Source organism: Rhipicephalus sanguineus, chromosome 3 (assembly GCF_013339695.2).
Source record: "Rhipicephalus sanguineus isolate Rsan-2018 chromosome 3, BIME_Rsan_1.4, whole genome shotgun sequence".
NCBI classification, from domain to species: Eukaryota; Metazoa; Arthropoda; class Arachnida; order Ixodida; family Ixodidae; genus Rhipicephalus; species Rhipicephalus sanguineus.
In genome coordinates this window covers 142,061,543-142,083,482 of record NC_051178.1, presented here as the reverse complement: position 1 = coordinate 142,083,482, position 21,940 = coordinate 142,061,543, and the positions used below count along the sequence as shown (strand labels likewise).

At 45.2% G+C, this 21,940-nt stretch overlaps 1 protein-coding gene across 1 annotated transcript in view; it reads right to left on the bottom strand.

The window, feature by feature from the left end:
- Positions 1 to 21,940, bottom strand: part of LOC119385912 (histone-lysine N-methyltransferase SETD2-like) — an 81,539-nt gene that overhangs the window by 9,766 nt on the left and 49,833 nt on the right. The window contains 11 exon segments of the mRNA XM_049414156.1: positions 25 to 162; positions 2,995 to 3,375; positions 6,628 to 6,953; positions 7,659 to 7,865; positions 10,625 to 10,830; positions 11,705 to 11,837; positions 12,302 to 12,485; positions 12,576 to 12,771; positions 12,897 to 13,096; positions 13,714 to 13,824; positions 14,249 to 14,374. Of these exon segments, the coding sequence (XP_049270113.1) occupies positions 25 to 162; positions 2,995 to 3,375; positions 6,628 to 6,953; positions 7,659 to 7,865; positions 10,625 to 10,830; positions 11,705 to 11,837; positions 12,302 to 12,485; positions 12,576 to 12,771; positions 12,897 to 13,096; positions 13,714 to 13,824; positions 14,249 to 14,374 (2,208 nt within the window).

Genomic DNA, 21,940 nt, shown 5'->3' with positions numbered 1-21,940 from the left:
CCTGCAGCCACACCAGCACCCTACAGAGCCGTAGCCGGGGCCGTATCCAGGGGCCACTGGTTGCGGATTGGCTGGGTACACGGTGCCTGGAGCCATGGCCGGTGCACCTTCAGGGGTTGCGGCCCCTGGCGTCACCACAGCGTAAGGTGCAGCAACTGGTGCCTGCAACAATGAGGTATACATTATGGTTCAAATCCACAGACCACTCCTGTACGCGAGCACATTGTACACACGCTACAAGACCAGACAACGAAGAGGCGCTAAAATGCTACTCTCAGTTTTGCTGGGAAACCACTGCAGTACAGCACAGACAGACAGTTTCTTTCTGGGCTTGATGCACACAACTACGATATAATGAGAGTTAATAAAGAACTAAGGCACATTTTTAGGCCTTGTGTCGTATACCGCCATAACATTGTTAGAGTACAACGCAATGGGCAGTCAAGTACTTTCATCATGTACTCTGAAGTAAACCAACACAGCAGCAGCTTTTCCACAAAGCAGCAGCTTTGTTATAACAAAGTTTAATCTTTAAAAGTGCACTCAGACATGATTAATAGCACTAAAACAACAACAGCAATTTAATGAAGTGCATTATACAAGTCCAGCACAAACTGCTTAGTTCAAGTAATAACTGTTTACATAACTGGTTAATAACTGGTTTTACGTCCCAAAACCACAATATGATTGAGGGGCATCGCAATGGAGGGCTCCAGAAATTTTGACCATCAGGTGTTCTTTAACATGCACCTATATCTAAGTACACGGACCTCTAGCATTTCACCTCCATCAAAATGCAGCCACAGTGGCCGGGATTCGACGCTGCGACCTTCGGGTTAGCAGTCAAGCACCATAACACTAGACCACAGTGGCGGGTGCTCAGTTCAAAGTGAACCCGAGTTACTTCTCCAAGGAGACTGCAAAATTATTTATATACAGTAGACTCCTGTTAAACGAAAGCTGAAGGGACCAGGAAAATATGTTTCATTTAACAGGAGTTTCGTTTACTGAGAGATGAAAAGGCGTGCAGAATTCAAGCACAAAACCAATCATGTTAGAGGCAGTTTTCATTTAAGAGGTTTTCGTTTATTGCGAGTCTACTGTATAAGGGTGTTCCAACTGAAGAACACCCCTTTGTTTACTGTGCTCAATATTGTGCATGACACAACATGCATTGATGAGTCTGGTTCTGAAGAAACACAGAAGTGTAGCCTCCACATTTACGAAACAATTACACCCACAACTGCAGATGCAGACTGCATTCCAACAGCCGTACGATTTAAGGATATTCACAAGAATCCCGCAGTTGCCTCATTTAAATGCTGCCCTCTTTAATGGAGACATTGACAGTGCATTTGGTACTATTTGAAATTGCTTGATGGTTGCAACGGATTAAAATTAGTTATAGCAAAAGAACTTTCCCAGGACCATGCTTAAAATAAAAAAGAATTTTGGGTGCAACAAGCCAAAATGCAGTTCTCCAAAGGCCACCATCCCCAAGTTAGCAGCTCTGAATGGCATTCACTATGGTTTGCCAGCAATCAGCCACAGCTGGATACGCAAACCGTCAGACCACTTTACTTGTGCTAGGTTTTTCTCTATCGAAGTACGCATGACTCTGTCAAGACAAACCGATCAGTTCGAATTATCAGACAATTCAGATTAAGAAATTTCACTATATTTTCCACAACAGTTACAGCTGAGGCTGTTAAAACTTGCCATATATCCAGGTTCCCACAGAATTACTTGTATCTCTACCTGTTCTTTATTATTTTCATATCTATTGATAGAATGCCAATATGCAGGTCTATGTCTATATGCAGCATTATATGAGAGAATATGAACGTAATTTCCACAACCTGTGTCTATTCTTTCAACAGAAGGACATGCTGATGATGGGCGAGTTGGTGTTTACTTAAAGACATCATTTAGCACAACAAACAGATGACCACACAGAACACGAAGACAAAAAGAGAAGGGGAATGCCCACGACGGATTCCCGTCTTTGGTGCAGTGGCCCCTTTTCACACTAAATTATGCGTTAAGTTCTTACAATAAGCTGCCTCAACCAAGTGTTACAGTGGTCATGAACGCAAACAGTGCTGGGCATAATAATATATTCTATGCACAAATGGAGGCATTCTGAGTAACACCCCAATAATTACAAGCTACAGCAGATTATATTAATTTTATACTATGCAAAAGGTTAGCAATTTTGTTAAGTTTTAGAGTAAGAACAAAAAGATGCAGAAGCATGCATCACACAAATTCTACCCACTAAAACTCTCTCCCCTTTTTCATAACTTACATAAAGTGTGGTGTGTGATTTGAGAGTAAACATTAGTTGGGGGAAAACTGCTTTTTCGTGTCGCTAATGAGGGTTCACATCCACATACAATTGATCAATCCACCAACCAATCAATCAAATCTTTTATTCACTAGAAACAAGTACTAGATTGTCATTTCAGACTAAAAGCTACGAAAGCAGCTTGACACGGCCCAAAAGACCTTGCAGATTTAAGAATACAGTAGCACAGTACGACATCTGCCGATGACCAGTCAAAGCAAACAAGGGCAGCGATACAAATATTAAAATGAACAAAAATCTCGCGTAATAAAACTGTACATCAAAATTACAGTTTTCATACTGATTAGAAAATTAACATAGCAGAAAACAAATGCATATTCAACGTAAATTGTAAACACACTTGCAAAAATTAAAAACCGTAGCAATATTAACGTGGATAAATTGTCCTTGACCACCAAGAAGAACATGTAGTATAGTAACTAAGTTTACACACATGGCACGTTGGCGTTGTATACAAGAGAAGCAAAAACGCAACAGACAGGAAACAAGATAGATTCCCCACGATGTAGCAACGATATTTTAATTACAGGAAATGTATTTCATTTCGTCTACTACCACAGCCCTCACCACCAAGGAGTGGGAAGCCAAGGCCAAGCATCAACGCTAGTGGGTTTGTAGTGTAGTACCTGAACGGGGGGAGGGTAGGCCATAGCTGCGGCAGTGCTCTGCTGCTGACTGGGAGACGGCAGCACGGGCGTGCTGCCGGGAGTGTCTGTGTCGTAGTCAACAGTTGGCACCGCAAGTTCCAGAGTGGTGCCTATGGGCTCCCCTCTGGCCTCCTGTGGCACCGGCAGTTCAGAGACTCTGCTGTCCGTGCTGTCCAAGGTGGGAGACGAGACCGGGTCAAAATTTTGCGGTGTGGCCTCCCCGCTGTCCGGGGACAGCGGTGGAGGCAGTGGAATCTGCATCGGGTCTGTCAGGTAGGCGGCCTCTGACTGAATCGGCGCCGGACTGGGAGGCTTGTTGGTCACGCTGCTGATTGCTGCAGCCAGGGCCTGGTAGTCCTGCTCAACCAAAGAGCGAAGAAAAAATTCAGAAGCCCTTCCCCTACCAGGAAAATGGGGGGAAAGCGACGCTTGCAGTGTGTATGACCGACCTACTCCTTTTCTTTCTTTATATAGCATTGCACAATGCTGCCCTCCTAACTTTTTTCCTTCCTCCCTGCCGGGAATTGTACCTTCATCCACGTGCTTAAGCAGCGCAACACTTCAGTTGCTACAGGCAACGACTGTCGTGCTTTTGTATCCGGGCAACAATGAAATACGGCAGTGTGGAATGACAAGCGACCTCGATAAAAGACAGATTGCCCTATCCAAAACAGGTGACTGCCAACAAGCCCACAATTGAGAGAGCATCAATTATTGGAAAACGACGCATATAAATGCGCACCTGACCGGCACACCTTCGAGGGTCGCATTTCTGTACGCTCACCGGCGCAGCGCCTTTCGTGTACAACGCAGCCATATTCATTGAAATCTAACTCGCAAGAAGCTTCAATTGAAAAAGCAATTACCTATCGAAGCACCCAGTCCTATGACAGTAATCAGCGTAGCCGCTTCCCATTTGTGGAGATTTTATCGAAACAAGAATCGACCATTAGAATGAGCTGCTTGTAAATAAGTGTAAATGTCTGCAATGGCAAAAACCGAAGAAGCATTAATCCTTGCTAAAAGTTCCTTGTCTAAAACAGTGGGCGTTGACCAAGGCTAAAATTAATTTTTAAAATTTATTTCCGGGGCTTTATTTGCCGAAACCACTATACGATCACGAGGCTCACGTAATGTGGGACTTAGGATTGATTCACACAACCACATAAATGCAAGCATAAAAAGTGTTTTTATTTTTGCCCCCATTGAAATGTGGCCGCCATGGACAGGAATAAAACCAGCACCCTTGAGCTACCATGGCGGGCAAACCTAAACTCCAGATACGAGCCATCTTTTCTTAATGATGCAGAAAAAATGAAACAACAAAGCAATGAATTTATGGCTGAAAAAGCAACATATTTTTGCACATGACACTGGATCTACGGCATATTATACTGTGCAAGTCTATGTATTTAGAGCAAATGGAAGTAGCTGACTATGTAAAGCTGACACATGGAAAAAAAAAATGTTTAGCAGGTAATGCAATAACTAGAGCGGAAGGCGGGTAACTACAATAGCAACAGTATAGCTTACAAGGAACGAGAATTGCAGTAGAGGATGGCAGAGGATTAGATGATGCGATGAAACAGCAAACTTTACAATGAACGAGAAGAGAGGAAACCGCAGAGAGCCTGACTATTGTTAGTCACAATCACATGAAGCCAACAGACAGTGCAGCCAATCAAATGGTAGGGGAAACCTTTAGCTGAAATGTAGGAATTATAAGGTAAAGAGAAATAGAAGTGGATGAGAAAAAAAAAAGCTACTAGTCCCTGGTGAAAGCCAAACCCACGTGTGCAAAGCTCTACCTTAGAGCTATGGTGAATGCTATTGTTCCAACATCTAGGTTCTGGGGTATTTATGTGTGTGCACAAGATCTGACCATGGCCAGCACCCCTAATGGCTATGGCGGCAGCACTATCTTCGGGCGCACTATGTAGCGTCTGCTGGTGCAAGTTAAGGTCCCTAGATAAAACAAGTTTTCAAGGTAGCGACACCCTTCCTTTTCCTCCTCGCTTATTTGCCTGGAGCGCCCCCAAGAAGGGTCAAGGCGTGCATAAAAAAGGGAATGTTTGTGTTCAGTTATTACGGCGGATAGAAATATTTATAGCAAATGAAAAGTAAATGAGACGTAGGATAAAAAGGTTACTTAGTTGAATATAAGCGGTACAACATAAGAAGAAGCGTGATGTGTGTTACCCAACTGGCAACGTTGTGATAGTTCTATATTTCACACCATTATCCGTGGCGTCTCGCATCATACTTCGTAGTTCGTCCCGGTTCGTCCAGTTCTCCGAATGTGTTTTGCTCGTGAATCTGATGTGGCACAGTTAACGTGCTCCTTGCTGGATCCTGTGATCCTGACTGATCACAGGGCAGCACCTTGTTGTGACGTTGTGATGAGTGATCATAGCCGCTTGTGCGCACACAGGGAAAAGCCGCGGCCAGACTGGAACGAACGCTTGACTAGCAGCATTGCGATGACAGTTTTTTCTGGAAAAATACGTCCATTTTCGCAATCATGATGCCAGGTAATCGTGGTGCATATCTTATTATCTGGGTGACTACGGAAGAGACCGCGGCACCGCAATGCGGGTGCACGCAACTTGACGACAAGTGGGGGTTCTACCAGTTTGGTGTCCCGAAGTGATGAATATTGCGACGATGTCGTCGCTTTACCATCAGCGGCAAGTAACAGAAACAGACTTAAAAAGCGTTGGCACAGCGTCGCGTTTGAGCCTCTTTGCGCCGCGTTCAAGAGCAAGTGACTCGAACTGGTCTGGCGTGAAATGCTCCTGGAAGTGCAGCCACTTCAGCTGTATGTGCATACGCACAAATATTTGTAACGCATTTCACGTACTAGACGCGTGTTCTGTAGCGTTTCAACAAAAGCCGACAAATCAACTCGCCTCGCAAAGCCGCGTCTACAGCGTTGCACGGAAGTCCTCGCGTCAAATGTTTTGTAGCCACACTTCACGGCGTGCCCTATTCTGGATACCACGAGGTATGTTGTAGAGGGAGAAACCGCCTTCTGTTTTGTTACTGCAGCCGACAGCACAGTACTTGACATATTCAAAATCCACGGCGAAGCATGTTCGGCCGACTTGGCGTCATCTGGAACGCTCCTCTTCTACAGCTTGTCTTGGATACGATTTCGTCTTTCGTCGCGGCAAGAATCCGACTGGAACCATATGCACATGCGCACTCGTTTTGAACCTTTTGCTTTATAATATATATCACCACCATCCACTAACAGCATCACGTGCAACGAATTCACCAATCACAGACGCAAGTGATGGAGAAAAGGAGGGGTAGGCGCGACAGCGAGGAGGACGGCGCAAAGAGCAATGAGTGTCGCTACCTTAAAAACTTATTTATCTAGGGACCTTAGCGCAAGTTATTGAGATTACCGGTAGAGGCCTGCATCTTGCAGTGGACATAAAACAGGGCCATGTGTCATCTCGCTCTTGTTTCCACACTTGCGCTGCCCTCAAACGTGAATAAAACAGACAGCCACTGCTGCTGCTGCTGCTGATTATTCAACAGCGAGCTCCCTACAGGACGACAAAAAGAAGGAACCAGAGGGAAAAAGAGGGCCTGCTGCCCACTCACGATGTTGGGAGGCACAGACTGGTGCTGGGGAACAGCCTCTTCAGGAGGCACCGTCATCAGCAATGGTGCCTGTTGACCAGGTCCCATCAACTGCTGTCCAGGCACCATGGGTGGTTGACCGTGTAGCATTGGCTGCTGCCCCGGTACCAGTGGTGGCTGTCCCGGCATCATTGGTTGCTGTCCCGGCATTATTGGCTGCCCAGGAATCATCGGCTGCTGTCCTGGTACCACTGGTCCCGGTGCCTGCATTATTACGTGGGGGCCTCCCTCTGCCGGCGAGTGCATGCCAGGAGCCACCATGGGCTGAGCCCCGCTCAGTATTGCGTCTGGAAATTGGAAGGAGAAACAAATGCTTGACGACACTAATCAACCAACCAATCAATCCGCAATGAGAGCTGCATGTTCCCATAAATCAAGTTTTTAAATGCATAAGCATTTCTATGCCGACTCAACAGAAAACTACCCATAAATCCGTCAGGAAAGACGACCACCGCCATAAAGAAATGAATGAATAAAACAAAATAAATTTTTTTGGCGGGGCTGCGCTAAAACCCGGGTCCCCACGCTTTCAGAGTTCGAATATATCTGAACCGTAAGAATGCGTAGTGCCCGGTACAAGAGCAACTCCCCAAACTCTTACCCTCTCTCCAAGCTGCTCACGTAAAAAACCTGGCAGCTCCTGCACTATACTTGCACTACTACACCTCCCAGAGGTGCTAAGGGCTCATTTTACGTAAAACGTAATGTTCGCAAAATTAATGCATTACATGCACACACCAAAGCTGAAAACATTTGGGTAAATAACGAATGTCTTTTTTTCTCACTGTCCGAGATGACTTATTGAAAGACGAAACACTGCAACCAAAGCACATGAAGGGTAGCATGATTGCGTGATGTGGCCCGATGGCTCTTGACCTATAGACAGCAACCAGATTTACACCAAGTGGTAAGCAGTTTCGAACATCATTTTCATTTGAGCTTTTGTCCCCTGAACCTCAATGTTTGTGGCACCAAGAGAAGTTAAAACTCACTATGCTGCAGAATGTAGTCTTGAGGAGCGGGTGGTTGTGGTGCTGGAATGGGTGCCCCCGTCTGAGGGTCATAGTAAGTCACTGCGGGCTGAGATGGAGGTGCCCCGTACATGGCGGCACCTGTGGCTGGGTCATAGACATAGACGGGCTGTTGTTGCGGCTGCCCAGGAACCATTGGAGCAGCCACTTGGGGATTGGGAATGCCACCTAAGAACCAGAAAGAAGAGGGCAGCCACATTACAAACACAGCATAACATCACAGTTTCACAGCATAATATTGAAAATGTAATTAATTATCGTGGAATTAACTAATCATGTAGAAATCATGTACAATATATTTAAACTAGGGGTGTGCGAATATACGAAATTTCGAATATTTTTCGAATAGTGTTTGCTATTCGATTCGATTCGGACTGAAATTTTTCTATTCGAACTATTCGAACTTCCCAAAGACAAATGCAGTCAACGTCCGGTTGAAAGTGACCCCTTCAGATTTTCAATATGCGTCATCTCATTACACTCTCGTATTGCGGCAAAGCTGCCTTTCAAGCTCCGTTACGGTCGAACTTAGCCAAGAGACAAAGTCCGGTTGGAAGTGGTCCCTAGATTTTCAATATGCTTCACCTCCTCACACCCCCGTATTGCGGCAAAGCTGCCTTTCAAGGTCCGTTACGCTTGAACTTAGCCAAGAGACAGTCAAGGTCCGTTTGGAAGTGGTCCCTAGATTTTCAATATGCTTCACCTCATCACACCCCCGTATTGCGGCAAAGCTACCTTTCAAGCTCCGCTACGGTCGCAAATGTATTAACTCAAGAAAACGCTGGTTCCAATATGGAGATGAAAGATGTAGCAGAGTTGGGGGCTCAATTAATGCTGTTTTGGACCTGAAATTCGGGCAGGAAGTCCGAAAAATCGGACGCCGAAGCTTTTTAGCATCCAATATTTCAGATGTTCTTATATATCGACGTCTACGAGGCAGATTTGGAACTCCGGACTTGAAGGGAGCACACCCTTGTCTGCCACATCAGTTGGCCTTCCACAGAAGTTGAAAGAGAAGGAGAGGCTGAGGAAATGGCATCTCTGCCTATCACGTGTAAAGTGTTGTTGGCAACACTTTGGTTGCACCAAATCATGTACATAAATATAATTCGGCCTCTACATTGCCTCATTCTTGATAAGAAAGACAACTATGAAATATGACCCCACCAGCGCTTCATCAACCTAGCGAAAAGAAACACTTTCATGTTGCTATCTCACAAGAACATACTTAGGGATTCTCTGCAACTTTTTCTGTAATTTCACTTCGAATTATTCGAAAAATGTTTGAGAAATATTCGAAAATTATTCGAAATTATTCGATTCGATTCGCACTCAATCTTTATTATTCGAATTCGCTTCGCACCCAAAATTTTACTATTCGCACAGCTCTAATTTAAACCCACTGCTTACGTAATACGCTCAAACCTCATTATAACAAAGTCACATCCTGCATCGAAAATAACTTTGTTATACCCGAAAATTCGTTATAAATGTTTATTTGTAACACTGTATCTATTACAAGACTATTCTTCATTTACTTCGTTACAACCAACAATTCGTTATATCCATGTTCGTTATATCAAGGTTTGAGTGTACCATCTCCAGGAAGCTTTTAAGGTAAATAAACTGAGCTGAAAAGACAGTACATATAAGAGGACTCGTTCGGACAGTGCACCAACAAATGCGTCTACTGCAGTGCTCTAGAGCCACTTTGCACATTAAGAAATGGTTCATTTGGCAGAAGGTATGGTGCTGCACAATGCAGGTTATAGATAATAAACACAGATTCAGAAATAAGATTGACAAAATACATACCACGAACACAAAAACTTTACAGCCTCGCATCTCTACTAATGAAGCCATACGATTAAGCCTCGAGATTAGCTCATAATCATTCATCTGCCAAGTTCATGAGAGGCCAACTTCAGAGGCTCTCGTAAAGCAAAGCACACACCACCTAATCACTAGCGCTGTGGCCTTGGTGCCTGTGATAAGGATCTCCACAATCTTTGGTGGAGAAGAGAATGGTGATAACCTTGTCACCGAGTGACAGAACGCAATGATACTATGAAAGAAACCAACTAACTCTGGTGCCCTTGGCACTAAGCATGATAGTGCTAGTGCTTGAGCTCCACAGCACGTAAAGCGGCTGCTGCCACAGCTGTTAAAAACAGAGCACATTTTAACAACTTTAGCAAGATTGCAATCAGATGACAAGGCTATCACCAAAACGAATGCCAATGATATACCACAATAAACCCTTGACAAAATTTTTTCAAATACTTTTATCAGACAGTCACCGTGTGCCTCGTGTGTGCCTTGCCATGCGCCACCAGAAATGGGCTATTGCTCCATTCCTGGTGACATTAATAAACCAAGCCAGAGTGCATGAACAAGGAGAAGTGTCTTGAGATTGCAATTTGCCCACTTGCACAGGTCCATGTTTTTACATGTAGCCATTTCCCACCTTTGACAGGGCAAACGAATGAACACACTGAATTGCACGAGAAGCCCTGTACTTCTGTCCATTGCAAAATTGAAGTCACTCCATTACCAGCAGCAGTTACTGGCTTAGAATGCCCATGCACATTTTTTTAATCCTCCTCGCTGAAGCTGTGCTAACATTTCCCTAGCAAACTCTTTGTAGCTGGCCCAATCATTTATAGTATTCTGGGGTTTTTATGTGCCAAAAGCACAATTTGATCATGAGCACAGTGGAGACTACCCACAGATTTTGACCACCCGAGATTTGTTAACGTGCACTTAGGACAGCCATTTTTGCCCTTTGCCTTCACTGAAACGCAGGTGTCACGGCCGAGATTGTAACCCACGACCTCAAAGCTCATTAGTGCAAAGCAGCCGCCATTTGGCCATTGCAGGTGAAAACTGGCAAAACCACAAGTTCTTTTGGTCAATTTGCAGCTCACCTTGCATTGGCATCATTCCAGGTGGTGCCCCCATAAAACCTTGAGGAGTGGGAGCAGGCACTACCATGCCCGGCGGCACTGCAGCGGCTGGGGGAACCATGAATTGTCGCCTCAAGGCCTCCTCTTGGTCTCTCTGCTGTACCTCTAGTGCAAAAAGCTGTCGCCGCTCTTCCTTGGTCAGTCGAGGTGGTGTTGGAAGTAGCGTCCTGCATTGGGGAGCAAGCCCTCTTGAGTAATACTGTGATAGACGACTTTACACTCCTCTTCAACTGCTACAGTTCCTAGACAGATTACTTGGCAGTACAGTAAACACTTTTTGCATATAAGCCACACCATGTTTTCTTGTGTTTCCGAACGGTGGCAAACCAATGCATTATTTTAATAAAAACTATCCACGATATGACAACTTCCACAACACGATACAGATGCCACAATGCGACCTCCGCCAGTGAATTGCAGATGCTATAAAGCAACACTAAGAGGCCTAAAGTATTTCCACGTGAAGAAATCCATGCGCAAAGTACGAAATTTGAAGAGGCCTAGGGATCTTGATGACCACATGTACCACTCCTTGGGAAGAAACTTATTTCCGTTAATTATGCTTCAAATAATAAAATTAAGACATGTCGTTCTTCGCAGCGTAGGTTTACAGTCAGCTGGTCGAAATTGAGCATTCTGAGCTCATTCACCAACTACATTCAAAGCACCCTGTCAGCGATTCATGTGGCTTCTCCGACTGCTGCCGCTCGAAAGCTGAGAGGCCTCCGCATTGATGCAAACCGAGATGAAGCATGGTAGAAACCAGATGAATGTACCATTATAGCCTTATCTCCTTATCTCCTTTAAAATTGGCTAATCCCCTTAAGTCCTCTCCAGGTGCATTAAGTACAACCTTATGGCTTTGTCCTGGCCAATAACATTAGGATGTGAAGCTCCAGTGTTCAGTGATGTGGTCATAAAGGCCTTTTCATTGGGTGATCTAAAAAAAAATGTTTAAACTCTCCAGTCTTCATCATGGCTTTTCTCATGCTTTGATAAGGCATGCGGCAGACTAGATGTCATGTCAGGTACTATACTCACTTTCTAGGTTTGGTGTCGTTCCCACTGCCACTGCCAGAGCGGCGATGGTCTGATGATCGATGGTAGGGTTTCCTGTCGTCCCTTCGCTCAGGTGAAGCAGAATACCGCCTCCGTTCGGATGACCTTTCATAGTCTGCAGAAAATAAGTGAAAACAGCCCCAACAAAAAGGCTTGCACAACAGTGACTTGAAAAATTCAGGGCATTCAGCATTTTGGGGCACCTTTTACTGTGCTGCAAGTTTCTAGGACCAGTTTTATCTAGTTCTGATGATGAGAGAATTTGTCAACCAGTGTAATTCTGCATATTTACAAGACCTTGGCAGTTTGCATTAAGTGCTACTCATGAGATGACACTGGAGAAACACTGTGTGGCCTACAAGATGCACTGCATACACGGTTGCAACTTGAAATGCTGCCGAAATAATCAATTTGTGAACACTCTAAGGTTATGCATTTTACTTCACACTGCTACTTTGTTAGCAAAGCACACAGACACCTGGCAGGTTAAGCTGCTAAAGATAGCCAAAGTCAGGCTTGCGCATTTACTACTGCTACAGGAAAACAACGCTGTCGAAGTTTAAAGTCCGAGACACCCACCTCTGTCCCTGCGGTCATGGCTACTTGATGATGGGGGACTGCGGCGCCGTGAGTTGGAGTCTCGGCCACTGAAAGAAGATTCCCGATTCTTCTGCTGACGATTGCGTTCTCGTTCTCGCCTGTCTGCCTCGCGCTCATCCTCGCGACGTTTCTGTTGCTCCAGGCGAGGGATCCGGAAGACTTCCTGCTCAAGAATGTAAAGTGACACAGTTAGAATGCACGTTACAGTTAAAGAGTAACGAAAGCAGAGCAAGATATGACAACAAATGCGTACCTTTAATGAGCTCCATGAGTCCAATAGCGTGGATGCGAGCTCAGAAAGATCCTTGGCCATTTTGGTGCCATGCTCGTCCTTGGGCCCATCACTCGACGTCGAGTCGCCGTTCTCAACCAGGTTTGTAGAGTCCGGAGAACAGACCACAGACCCAGTCTGAGAGCGTTGACCAGGTGCTGATGCTGGTGTTTGACCACTACAGATATGTAGAATAGAAGTAGAAATGAAAGTGTCAATGACCAACACTCCAAGGGAGACACACCAGCCAAACACAGGTGTCAACTACAGGCAAACAGGCTGCAATGTCCAGTCAGAACTCACCCTGAGCTTTCCGAGGCATCGCTGTCAGCTTCCTCGCTGGTCACCTTGGCTCGCTTGTCAGGGGGTGGCGGAATGTCAGAGTCCTTTGTAATACCTTGCTCAGCCAGCTGAGATGCCCAGCGGTGCACCACTGACATCACCTTGCTGTCCTTCACCATCGTTTTGTTGGGGATGGGCAGTTGACGGAGCACCGTCAGAATCTGCCAAAAGTAGGACAATGATGCAAAAATCATTTGACACAAAGAAAAGCCAAGGTTTTTCATTTTTATGAAGGTTGTATGGCAACGAAGAAGTCTAAAAAAATAAATGCCTCTATTATGATCATGCAAATCTTCAAAGTGGCATTCGTTCACGCACGAAGTTGTGAAATGAACAAGTGTGTTATGCATTTATGGAAAAGATATCCATTATGCTTTGACATCCAGACGAAGTATGCACAGTAGAAGACCCCTCAAGCAGGCTGGCATAAGACGTCCTAAGACACAGTTCAAGCTTTAATAGGGAAAGAAGCGATATGAAGCATCTCATTTAAAGCATAAAAAAGAAAAACCTATGGGGGAGGGAGTGGAAAGCAGAAGTTGCAGATACGACCACTCCCCCCCCCCCCTTTTCCCCTTTTTTTTTCTGAAAAAATAGGATGTTCCTATTCACACTGTCTGCACTTACGGAGAGTGCATGCATGAGCCGGAGAGTGCATGCATGAGCCACACAAGACATCTACAACAGCTAACATATGTATGTCAATGCAAGCATACAATGGAGCACATTTTAGGCATGCATTTGACAAAGTCTACTACAAACAATGTCGGTGCTTTACCTCAGCTTTGAGAGCAAGCTCGTTATCAGGAATGTCAGCCATCCAGCTCCACAGCAGCGAAAGGCCATGGTAATCCAGAAACAAGCGAAGGCAGGCCGTTTCAGTTGTGTTCTGTCGGCACAAGAAAGACATATAAATCCCATTTCCGAAATAGAAATGGTAGCGACATCTCACCCTTTAAAAAAATGACAGCTTACATATCAGAGTCACGGCATGTCACGATTTCCATGCACACGCTGTTTGCGGTGCGCTGTTTCCATGTAATAACACCAAGATTTGGATTGTATGGGCTAGCTTGATGAATCTTAGTCGAACTGAACTCAAAATACTATAATGTCAGATTATGGGGTTCAAACTTCGAATTAATAAATAGGGAAGTCATTGTGTGGCAATGTTTCACAAAAACACATCGCATGAGCTTAATCATGCGGCCGTTAGGACACTCTTACGGGAACAGTTCAAGAAAACTGAGTGAGATCTATTTCCGAGTGAAAATGACTGAAGGACAGAGGAAATGCGAAAGTGAAGAGCCCACCTTGATGATGTTCAGGAGTCGCCGCCGCGTGTCGATGTCCTCTCCTCGGACCATAAGCCTGGCCAGAAGCAATGTGTGTTCCCGGTTCTTCAATCCACCGCTCAATTTCTCAATCTCCTCTTCCATCTGAGAATTGCATAAAAAAGAAATGCCAAAATAATTTTGTTGTTTCATCAGGAATCCAAGAAAAAAGAAAAAAAAGGGGGTGGGGGGTGGGGGTGTATACAGCACATTGGCTTGTACTTCCGTATGCTTAGTAATGTGATGGCTGATGTGTAGGTACACAATACAGTCCACTAAATCAAAAAACTGATTATGGCTATGTGCTCAGCAGTGGTCACAGTGATGTCTTTTGGGCACCTGTTATCCTCGCACTGAAAATGTAGCTGTAAAATGTTTCTATTGTCTTCATCGCTAAAAACCAATGGCACCAGAATAGGATAAAAATTAAGCATACCTGAACTGCTATTTCATATGCACAAGCCAAATGGAGGATTTTTCCTACAGGGTACTTGAAAAAAAATTCACCAAGTTTAAAGACTTGCCTGGTATATAAGCTATTACAGTCAAAGACAATGAAACGGAGAACTCTACATGACTGTATGCTGAAGCAGCTTGCCACTGCCTTTACATATTTAGCAGTTTTTTTCTAAACCATTCCGTGTATGTAGATTTTTCACATTCAGACGACACAAAGAGCACGATATAACACAGATCATCTGCACCGGTGTTTGGGCATGAAATTCAAGACTCCAAGAACAGAGGAAATCATTTCTTAGGCTATGTTAAATCTTCCCCACTAATAACAGCAGAGAGAGTTCCAAAAGGCTAATTTCTTCCAAAGCTATATGAATTTTCCTATGGTGTCTGTTCAATAACACGTATGTCCATGAAAACTACCTACAGGTCATGGAACTTGAATAACATGTCTGAAAACGGTGAAAGCTATGTAACACCCTATAATGAAGCAATGAAGGAAGAGAATTTCCAGGACTCATTTCTTTGTTTGACACAACGTTAATGAAAACCAGCAGATAATGAAGCCAAGGAAAGTATAGGCAACGTTAATTGTACTGTTTTAAGTGTATTGTGATACAGACGTGAAGAAATTAAAGTGGACGAAAAGACAACTTGGCACTGGCAGGGACCGATACTGCAACCTTCGGATTACGCGCCCGATGCCCTTACCAAGTAAGCTGCGGCGGCGGTTGTCCCCTCGTCAACATTGTGGTGTATTTATGTGCGTGAAAACCCTGAGAGTGCTAGTCAGCACCGCCTGCAGCCATGACGGTAAATGTAGAACGCACTTCCTTTGCCAGATGGCGTCACGTAGCACGTGATCTTTTAACGAGCAAACAGCTAACCAATAAGCCCTCGCATACTACCTGAAGGCATCAAGTCTGCTGGACCGAGACCCTCGCTATGGATGAAGGAAGAGATAATTTGAGGGCTCGTTTCTTTGTTTGACACAACATTAATGAAAACCAGCAGATAATGAAGTTAGAAAACAGTTATTCCTGTGTCATTCAAATGATAAGCGCTCGCCACATTCAGGGAAAGGTTGCACGGACCTCTTTAGAATGACTACACAGCACACTGCAACAACTGCACAATGTCTTCATTTGATTAATTGGACTTCTCCATTTATTTCATCACTATTCAGTTAGTAGCCAACAACATAATTGTCCATCACAGACAGGGGCGGCGCTAGCGGAGTGCGCGAGGAGGCAACTGCCCCCCTGAAGTTCGCGCCCCCCCCCCCCCCCCCCCCCCCAAGAGCAAGCATATTAAAAAACAACGCAGAAGATCTCTGGGGGGAACCCACTTGTTGTGGGTTCCCCCCGTTTAACAAATCTTGGCGCCACCCTTGATCACAGAGCAGCGAGCAAGTACAAAGCTAGCATGCGCACTTATATTATCTGCTGACAGATCATTTTCTGCTGCATCAGACAGACTGCAGACCACGCACTTTGTGCGTGGTCTTTTTTTTTCCTTTTTCTGGACCCAATAAGCCAATGCTCTCTCCAAGTAACAACAACTAATCTCAAAGGCCATGCTTTTGTCAAATTGGGACCTACACAGATGAAGGAGGTGGGAGGGGTGGCTCTGGAATAGTTGGGATAGTTTCGGTGGTTCTGGAATACTTGGGATAGTTTCACCAACGAACAGGAAGTGCTTACAAGCAACGTTCCACAGATACTGTGTTCAGCCTATGGCCATGCCTAGCTGCACAGCGCAACGCCCATCAATAGAGAGATAAGTGCAATGGTGAGCAAATGCTTTTGTGCAGCAGTGAGAAAACTATTCCATCTATTTCTCTCACTCTGGTGCCCTGTAAACACTGATGCAGCTAAGTGTGTCCTCCGAGTTTGCATCAGTGCCAGAGCGACCACAGAGGCCACAAGCTGGCCAAGCCAAGCAGACACGGCAAGGTTCATTGTATGCAGTAGAGCAGTCTGTTTGCCTGATTAGTGGCATCGCTGGCTTACAACTCTCGTCAAGACGTGCAAGACAATTTGTCCAACCACTTCGCCGTTCTGCTGGTTTCACAGCAATATGGAGAAGCCAAGTGCAAAGTGGAAGCGACCAACGACACTATAGGAATGGAGGGCAACTATCATGAAGGCTGTAGCGTCAAATGCTAACATGTTGCTTGGTGCTAACATCAAAGATTAATCTACCAACTTATTAGAATTATCGCACACGTGTATGGGCAGTGGTACTACAGGCTGCAACGTCACCATCTTCCTTGCATAGTAAAGCTGTGCACTCTATTAGGCAGACAGCTTATATTGCAGCAAGGGGAAATGGACAAAGTCATTTCGGATGACCCTTCACCCTAGTAACAGGGTTATAGAGCATTGTTGGTCAAGTGTTGCTTGCCTTTCTGGGGATAATACACCTAATGAAGAGCTAGGATTTCAACTTGCACTTTTGACAGTGTTTGGTTCTTTGTCGTCACTACAACAAAGTTAGTAATGAATGCAAGCTTTAAAGGAACCCTTTTTTGTGCGCAAAACGTTTGAGGAAAAAACTGGAGATAGGACAGAGCGCACGTTTTGCGCACAAAAAAGGGTTCCTTTAAAGAATGCAGTACCAACCAGCCCAAGCAGCTACCTTGTTGCAATGAATGCAAGGACTCTTGAGCATATCCTGCATGCTCTGGCTATTTGTATAGCTTCACAATTGAGACATTACAGTAGAACCCCACGGTTACGTTCCCGTGTGCTGCGTTTTCCTGGCTGTTACGTCATTTTCGGTTGGCCCCGGCATAGCTCCCATAGGATCCCATGCATTGGGAACCCCGCTGTTATGTCGCAACTGCGGGACCATTCCCGCATTGTACGTTACAAACCGGCCCTCCAAGGCGGCACAGGCGGCCATGTTGACTATGCATGTGGCTTCGCTTGGTCCGCTTGGTGGCTTGACGATCGAATTAGCTGCCAGAAGCGGTGAGGGAGACATCTATGATACATTTATAAGTCCCGCCACCAAAAACACGACCTCGGATATCTGTATTTTTCATTTAAATATGGAGTCTACGACGCGTTTGGGTGCATAAATTGGTTTTGATGCATTAAACAAAAGTATGGACTTCGAGGTTAGCTCTTGTTGCCCGGAGTCATCCTGTTTGGGAAGCCAACGGCTTCATCGGCCATAACAGTGCTAGATTTGTTGCAAAGATTTGCGCGCAGTGACGACACCGGTGCTTGAGAGACGCCTTGTACTGATCGGGCTTGAGAAAATGCACCACGTGACACTGCACGATTTCTTCAAGTGAAAGGTTTGAAATAAAATTGTGTGCTTCTCATCACTACTTTAATTCCTCATTTTTTTTTTCCCATTTCTCGGCTCCTACGTTTCCCAGCTCTTACGTTTTATTTTTACGGTTCCGTGAAAAACTTATCAGTAGAGCTGTGCGAATAGCAAAATTTTGGGTGTGAAGCGAATTCGAATATTGAAGTGTGAGTGCGAATCGAATCAAATATTTTTCGAATATTTCTCGAATACTTCTAGAACATTTTTCTAATATTTCGAAGCGAAATTGCAGAAAAAAAGGTTAGAGAGGATTCCTAAGCATATTCTTATGAGATGGCAACATGAAAGTGTTCTTTTCGCTAGGTTGATGAAGCACTGGCGCGGTGGTATTTCATAGTTGTCTTATCAAGAATGAGGCAATGTAGAGGCCGATTTCTATTTATGTACAGAGTCGTCCACATTTAAGCTGAATACTTCATTAGTATTCAAGACCTCATTGAAGCTGTTGTTTAATACATAATTCGGAAAATCATTACTGCGTTTGCCGACACCATGATTAGACGTTCTATAACGGGCATTGCACCCCTGAAGTATAAGAAACGTTCTGGTTTTACCGGTTTGAATACTAATGAGGTGTTCAGCTTAGATGTGGTCGACCCTGTACATGATTTGGTGCAACCAAAGTGTTGCCAACAACACTGTACACGTGATAGGCAAAGATGCTATTTCCTCAGCCTCCCCTCCTCTCTCAACTTCTGTGGAAGCCCAACTGATGTGGCGGACAAGGGTGTGCTCCCTTCAAGTCTGGAGTTCCAAATCTGCCTCGTAGACGTCGATATATAAGAACATCTGAAATTTTGGATGCTAAAAAGCTTCGGCTTCCGATTTTTCGGACTTCCTGCACAAATTTCAGGTCCAAAACAGCATTAATTGAACTCCCACCTTTGCCACATCTTTCATCTCCATGTTGGAACCAGCGGTTTCTTGAGTTAATACAGTATAGACCGCTTATAACGTAAGTCGCCGGAGTCGCGAATATCCCGCACTATAAGCGGTACCACACTTTAACCAAAACAACCTTCTTCAAAGGTTGCACTTGCTCAAAACGTGTTGAGCGTGTAGCCTCGAGTGTCCGATAATCGACATATGCGATTTGGGGCGCTTACAACCACTTAAATCTCCAAATGTTCAAAAATTAACCGCCAAAGACCCGCATTGCCAACGAAATGAACACGGGGAAAAAAAGCAAACAAAACAAAGTGCCATCGCGGAAATTCGCCGACTACATATCGGCCACCTTGAGGTATGCGTATTACACAGAAACCATGTTGAATCGCAACCGAAATTTCACGTGCTGAGCGGTACCGATCGTTCGACTTCACAGGCGCGCACGCGATGTCCAAGACATTGCAATCGAATCCGGAACCACCATTCGAGAGTTGCATGTGCCAACCATGCCCTCGTTTTCATTAACGATATGATTCCCTTCCCTTCAAGTGCAGCCATCGCAAAAAGTTTCGTTGATTCCGCACCAAACCGCAACTTTTATCGCTCGCGACCGCTACCGAAAAGCAACCAACGCTGATTAGGCCTAGCCTGCGGTTCAGCATGTTGTCGCGGGAAGTTTGTCCAAGACAACATGAAGATCGGACGTCGTAAAGATCGCACTCAAGCACTAACCCAAGAACAGGGCGCGTGATACGAAGTTTGCGTTCGCGGCCGGGAGATCAACGGCGACAAAAGCCCGCCAAGCTCGTTTAAGTCCGCGCACTGGCAGAAAAGGCGAAAGCTCGCGTCATGAAGCCGGAAAACTTTTCAATTTGCGTACGAGGTAGCAAACGCGACATCTGTAGCAGGTGTGATAACGACGACGCTTCTCCGGACAGGAAACTTACTTTAAAGCGCTTTTGATGAGGACACGATCGTACGTTCCACTCTGAACGCGCTGCCGGCAAGCGGCCGCGGAACCTCGCCGCCGCCGGTGCAAAGGCTACTCCGTCGCCTAGGCAACCACCATCCTTCCCCACTCGGCGAGCCCGCACAGCGCTGCCGCAGTCTTTTTCCTCCCTCCGCCCCTCGTTCGTTCACTGTGCGTGCCCTCCCCCTTCGTAAAGACCTCGTCGCTCCCTCCCCAGCGGCGTACCTCCTTTGAGAACCGCACTCGCTACCGCATTTGTCACAAATATTTTCCCGCAACCGCATCATAAACGGTATTTCATCTTGGGGGACTGCACAATAACCGGTATGCGTATACATGCGGTTCTATGGGAGGGTAAACGGGAGTCGAAAAAGACCGCATTATAACCAGTCCTGCACTATATGCGGTTACGTTGTAAGTGGTCTGCACTGTACATTCGCGACCGTAGCGCAGCTTGAGAGGCAGCTTTGCCGCAATATAGGGGTGTGATGAGGTGAAGCATATTGAAAAATCTAAGGACCACTTCCAATTGGATGTTGACCGTGTCTTGGCTAAAATCGACCCTAACGGAGCTTGAAAGGCAGCTTTGCCGCAATACGAGAGTGTAATGAGGTGAAGCATATTGAAAATCTGAAGGGGTCACTTTCAATTGGACGGTGACTGCATTTGTTTTTGGGAAGTTCGAACAGTTCGAATAGCAAAATTCCAGTGTGAATCGAATCGAATAGCAAACACTATTCGAAAAATATTCGAAATTTCGAATATTCGCACACCCCTACTTATCAGTGGGATTCTACTGTATATGCAATCTAGAGCCATTTAGGACAGACTGAACAGAACAGAAGAGGGTGTTAAAGAAAAACGAGGCCAAACTTTGCAAGCAACTTTTCAGGAAGGAGCTCTGCGGGGAATCAAGGTAAGAGCGTAAGCTACAGTATTAAAGCTTTTCATCAAGAAAGGCTGTTGGTTCAGACATGTTCTTGATAAGTTCCCATCGATCTGCCCCATCACTTGAACAATGTGGCCTATAACCAGTGATCTGGAGCATTCATTATATACCCTAATAAAAGAAAATGCAAAAAAAGTCAAGGTTAAAATATGCAAAAAACTTTGGATATACTTTTCAAACCTAAGACAAGGTTGCTTTATCCCCCAATATCATCAAAAGCTTCAAAGCGCCCAACCTATCTGCTTCGTCGTACTTCTTTCTCGTGTCTTTCTTTCATAGTTTGTGCTAAAATGTACTCCTTCCCTCCCTCAAAGCTGCCCTCACGTCGCTATCTGCTAGTCTGCCTTGGATGGTATAGACACTGCTGTGAAAAGGCGCCAGTGTCATTTCTGACTGCCGGACAAAAAGTTTTGTTCAATTTTGCAGGTTTCTTCCCAAGAACCTATAAAGTTTTCTATGGAGCTTCCTGCTACTCCTGCATGCAAGACATTTTCCTGCTGGGTTGTGGATCCAAGATACGTTTGGGCGCGATAACCAGTTGTGCATAGTGGACTTTCCCTGTCTGTGAGCACTAAAACGAGTGGACTGCAATGTATAAATTACCATTTATGACTAATCCCTAAAGAAAATACATTTCCAATGTTTTACACACACAGTTCATGAAATGTGTGTAAAGAAGCCCGAACTTAACGGCATTCTGCAAAACGGATAGGCCAAAGATATGCCTCCAATATATGCCCATGAATTGCAACCACTGTGAATGGTTGCAACATATGTGGCAATGCCATGCTAGTTTTGCAAGTGGACACACAGGATACAGTAAACCATATGGCGTTTCAGAGCATGTTGGAAAGTGACAGGCCGGCCGGTCCCCTGGCAACGTTTCAGGTGTTGTGTAGATGTTTGCGTTGTGCTGCAGAGGACAAGCAGGAAGGAGTCGCACGAGCATGCCACAGACGTCGAGTTTCTGTCATGCATCCATCCGAGTTGCTTCGTGTCGGCCGATGCCATTGCAGCCGTGTTGGAGGAAGGAAGCGTAATTTGTTTCCACATTGTGTGGGCAGTG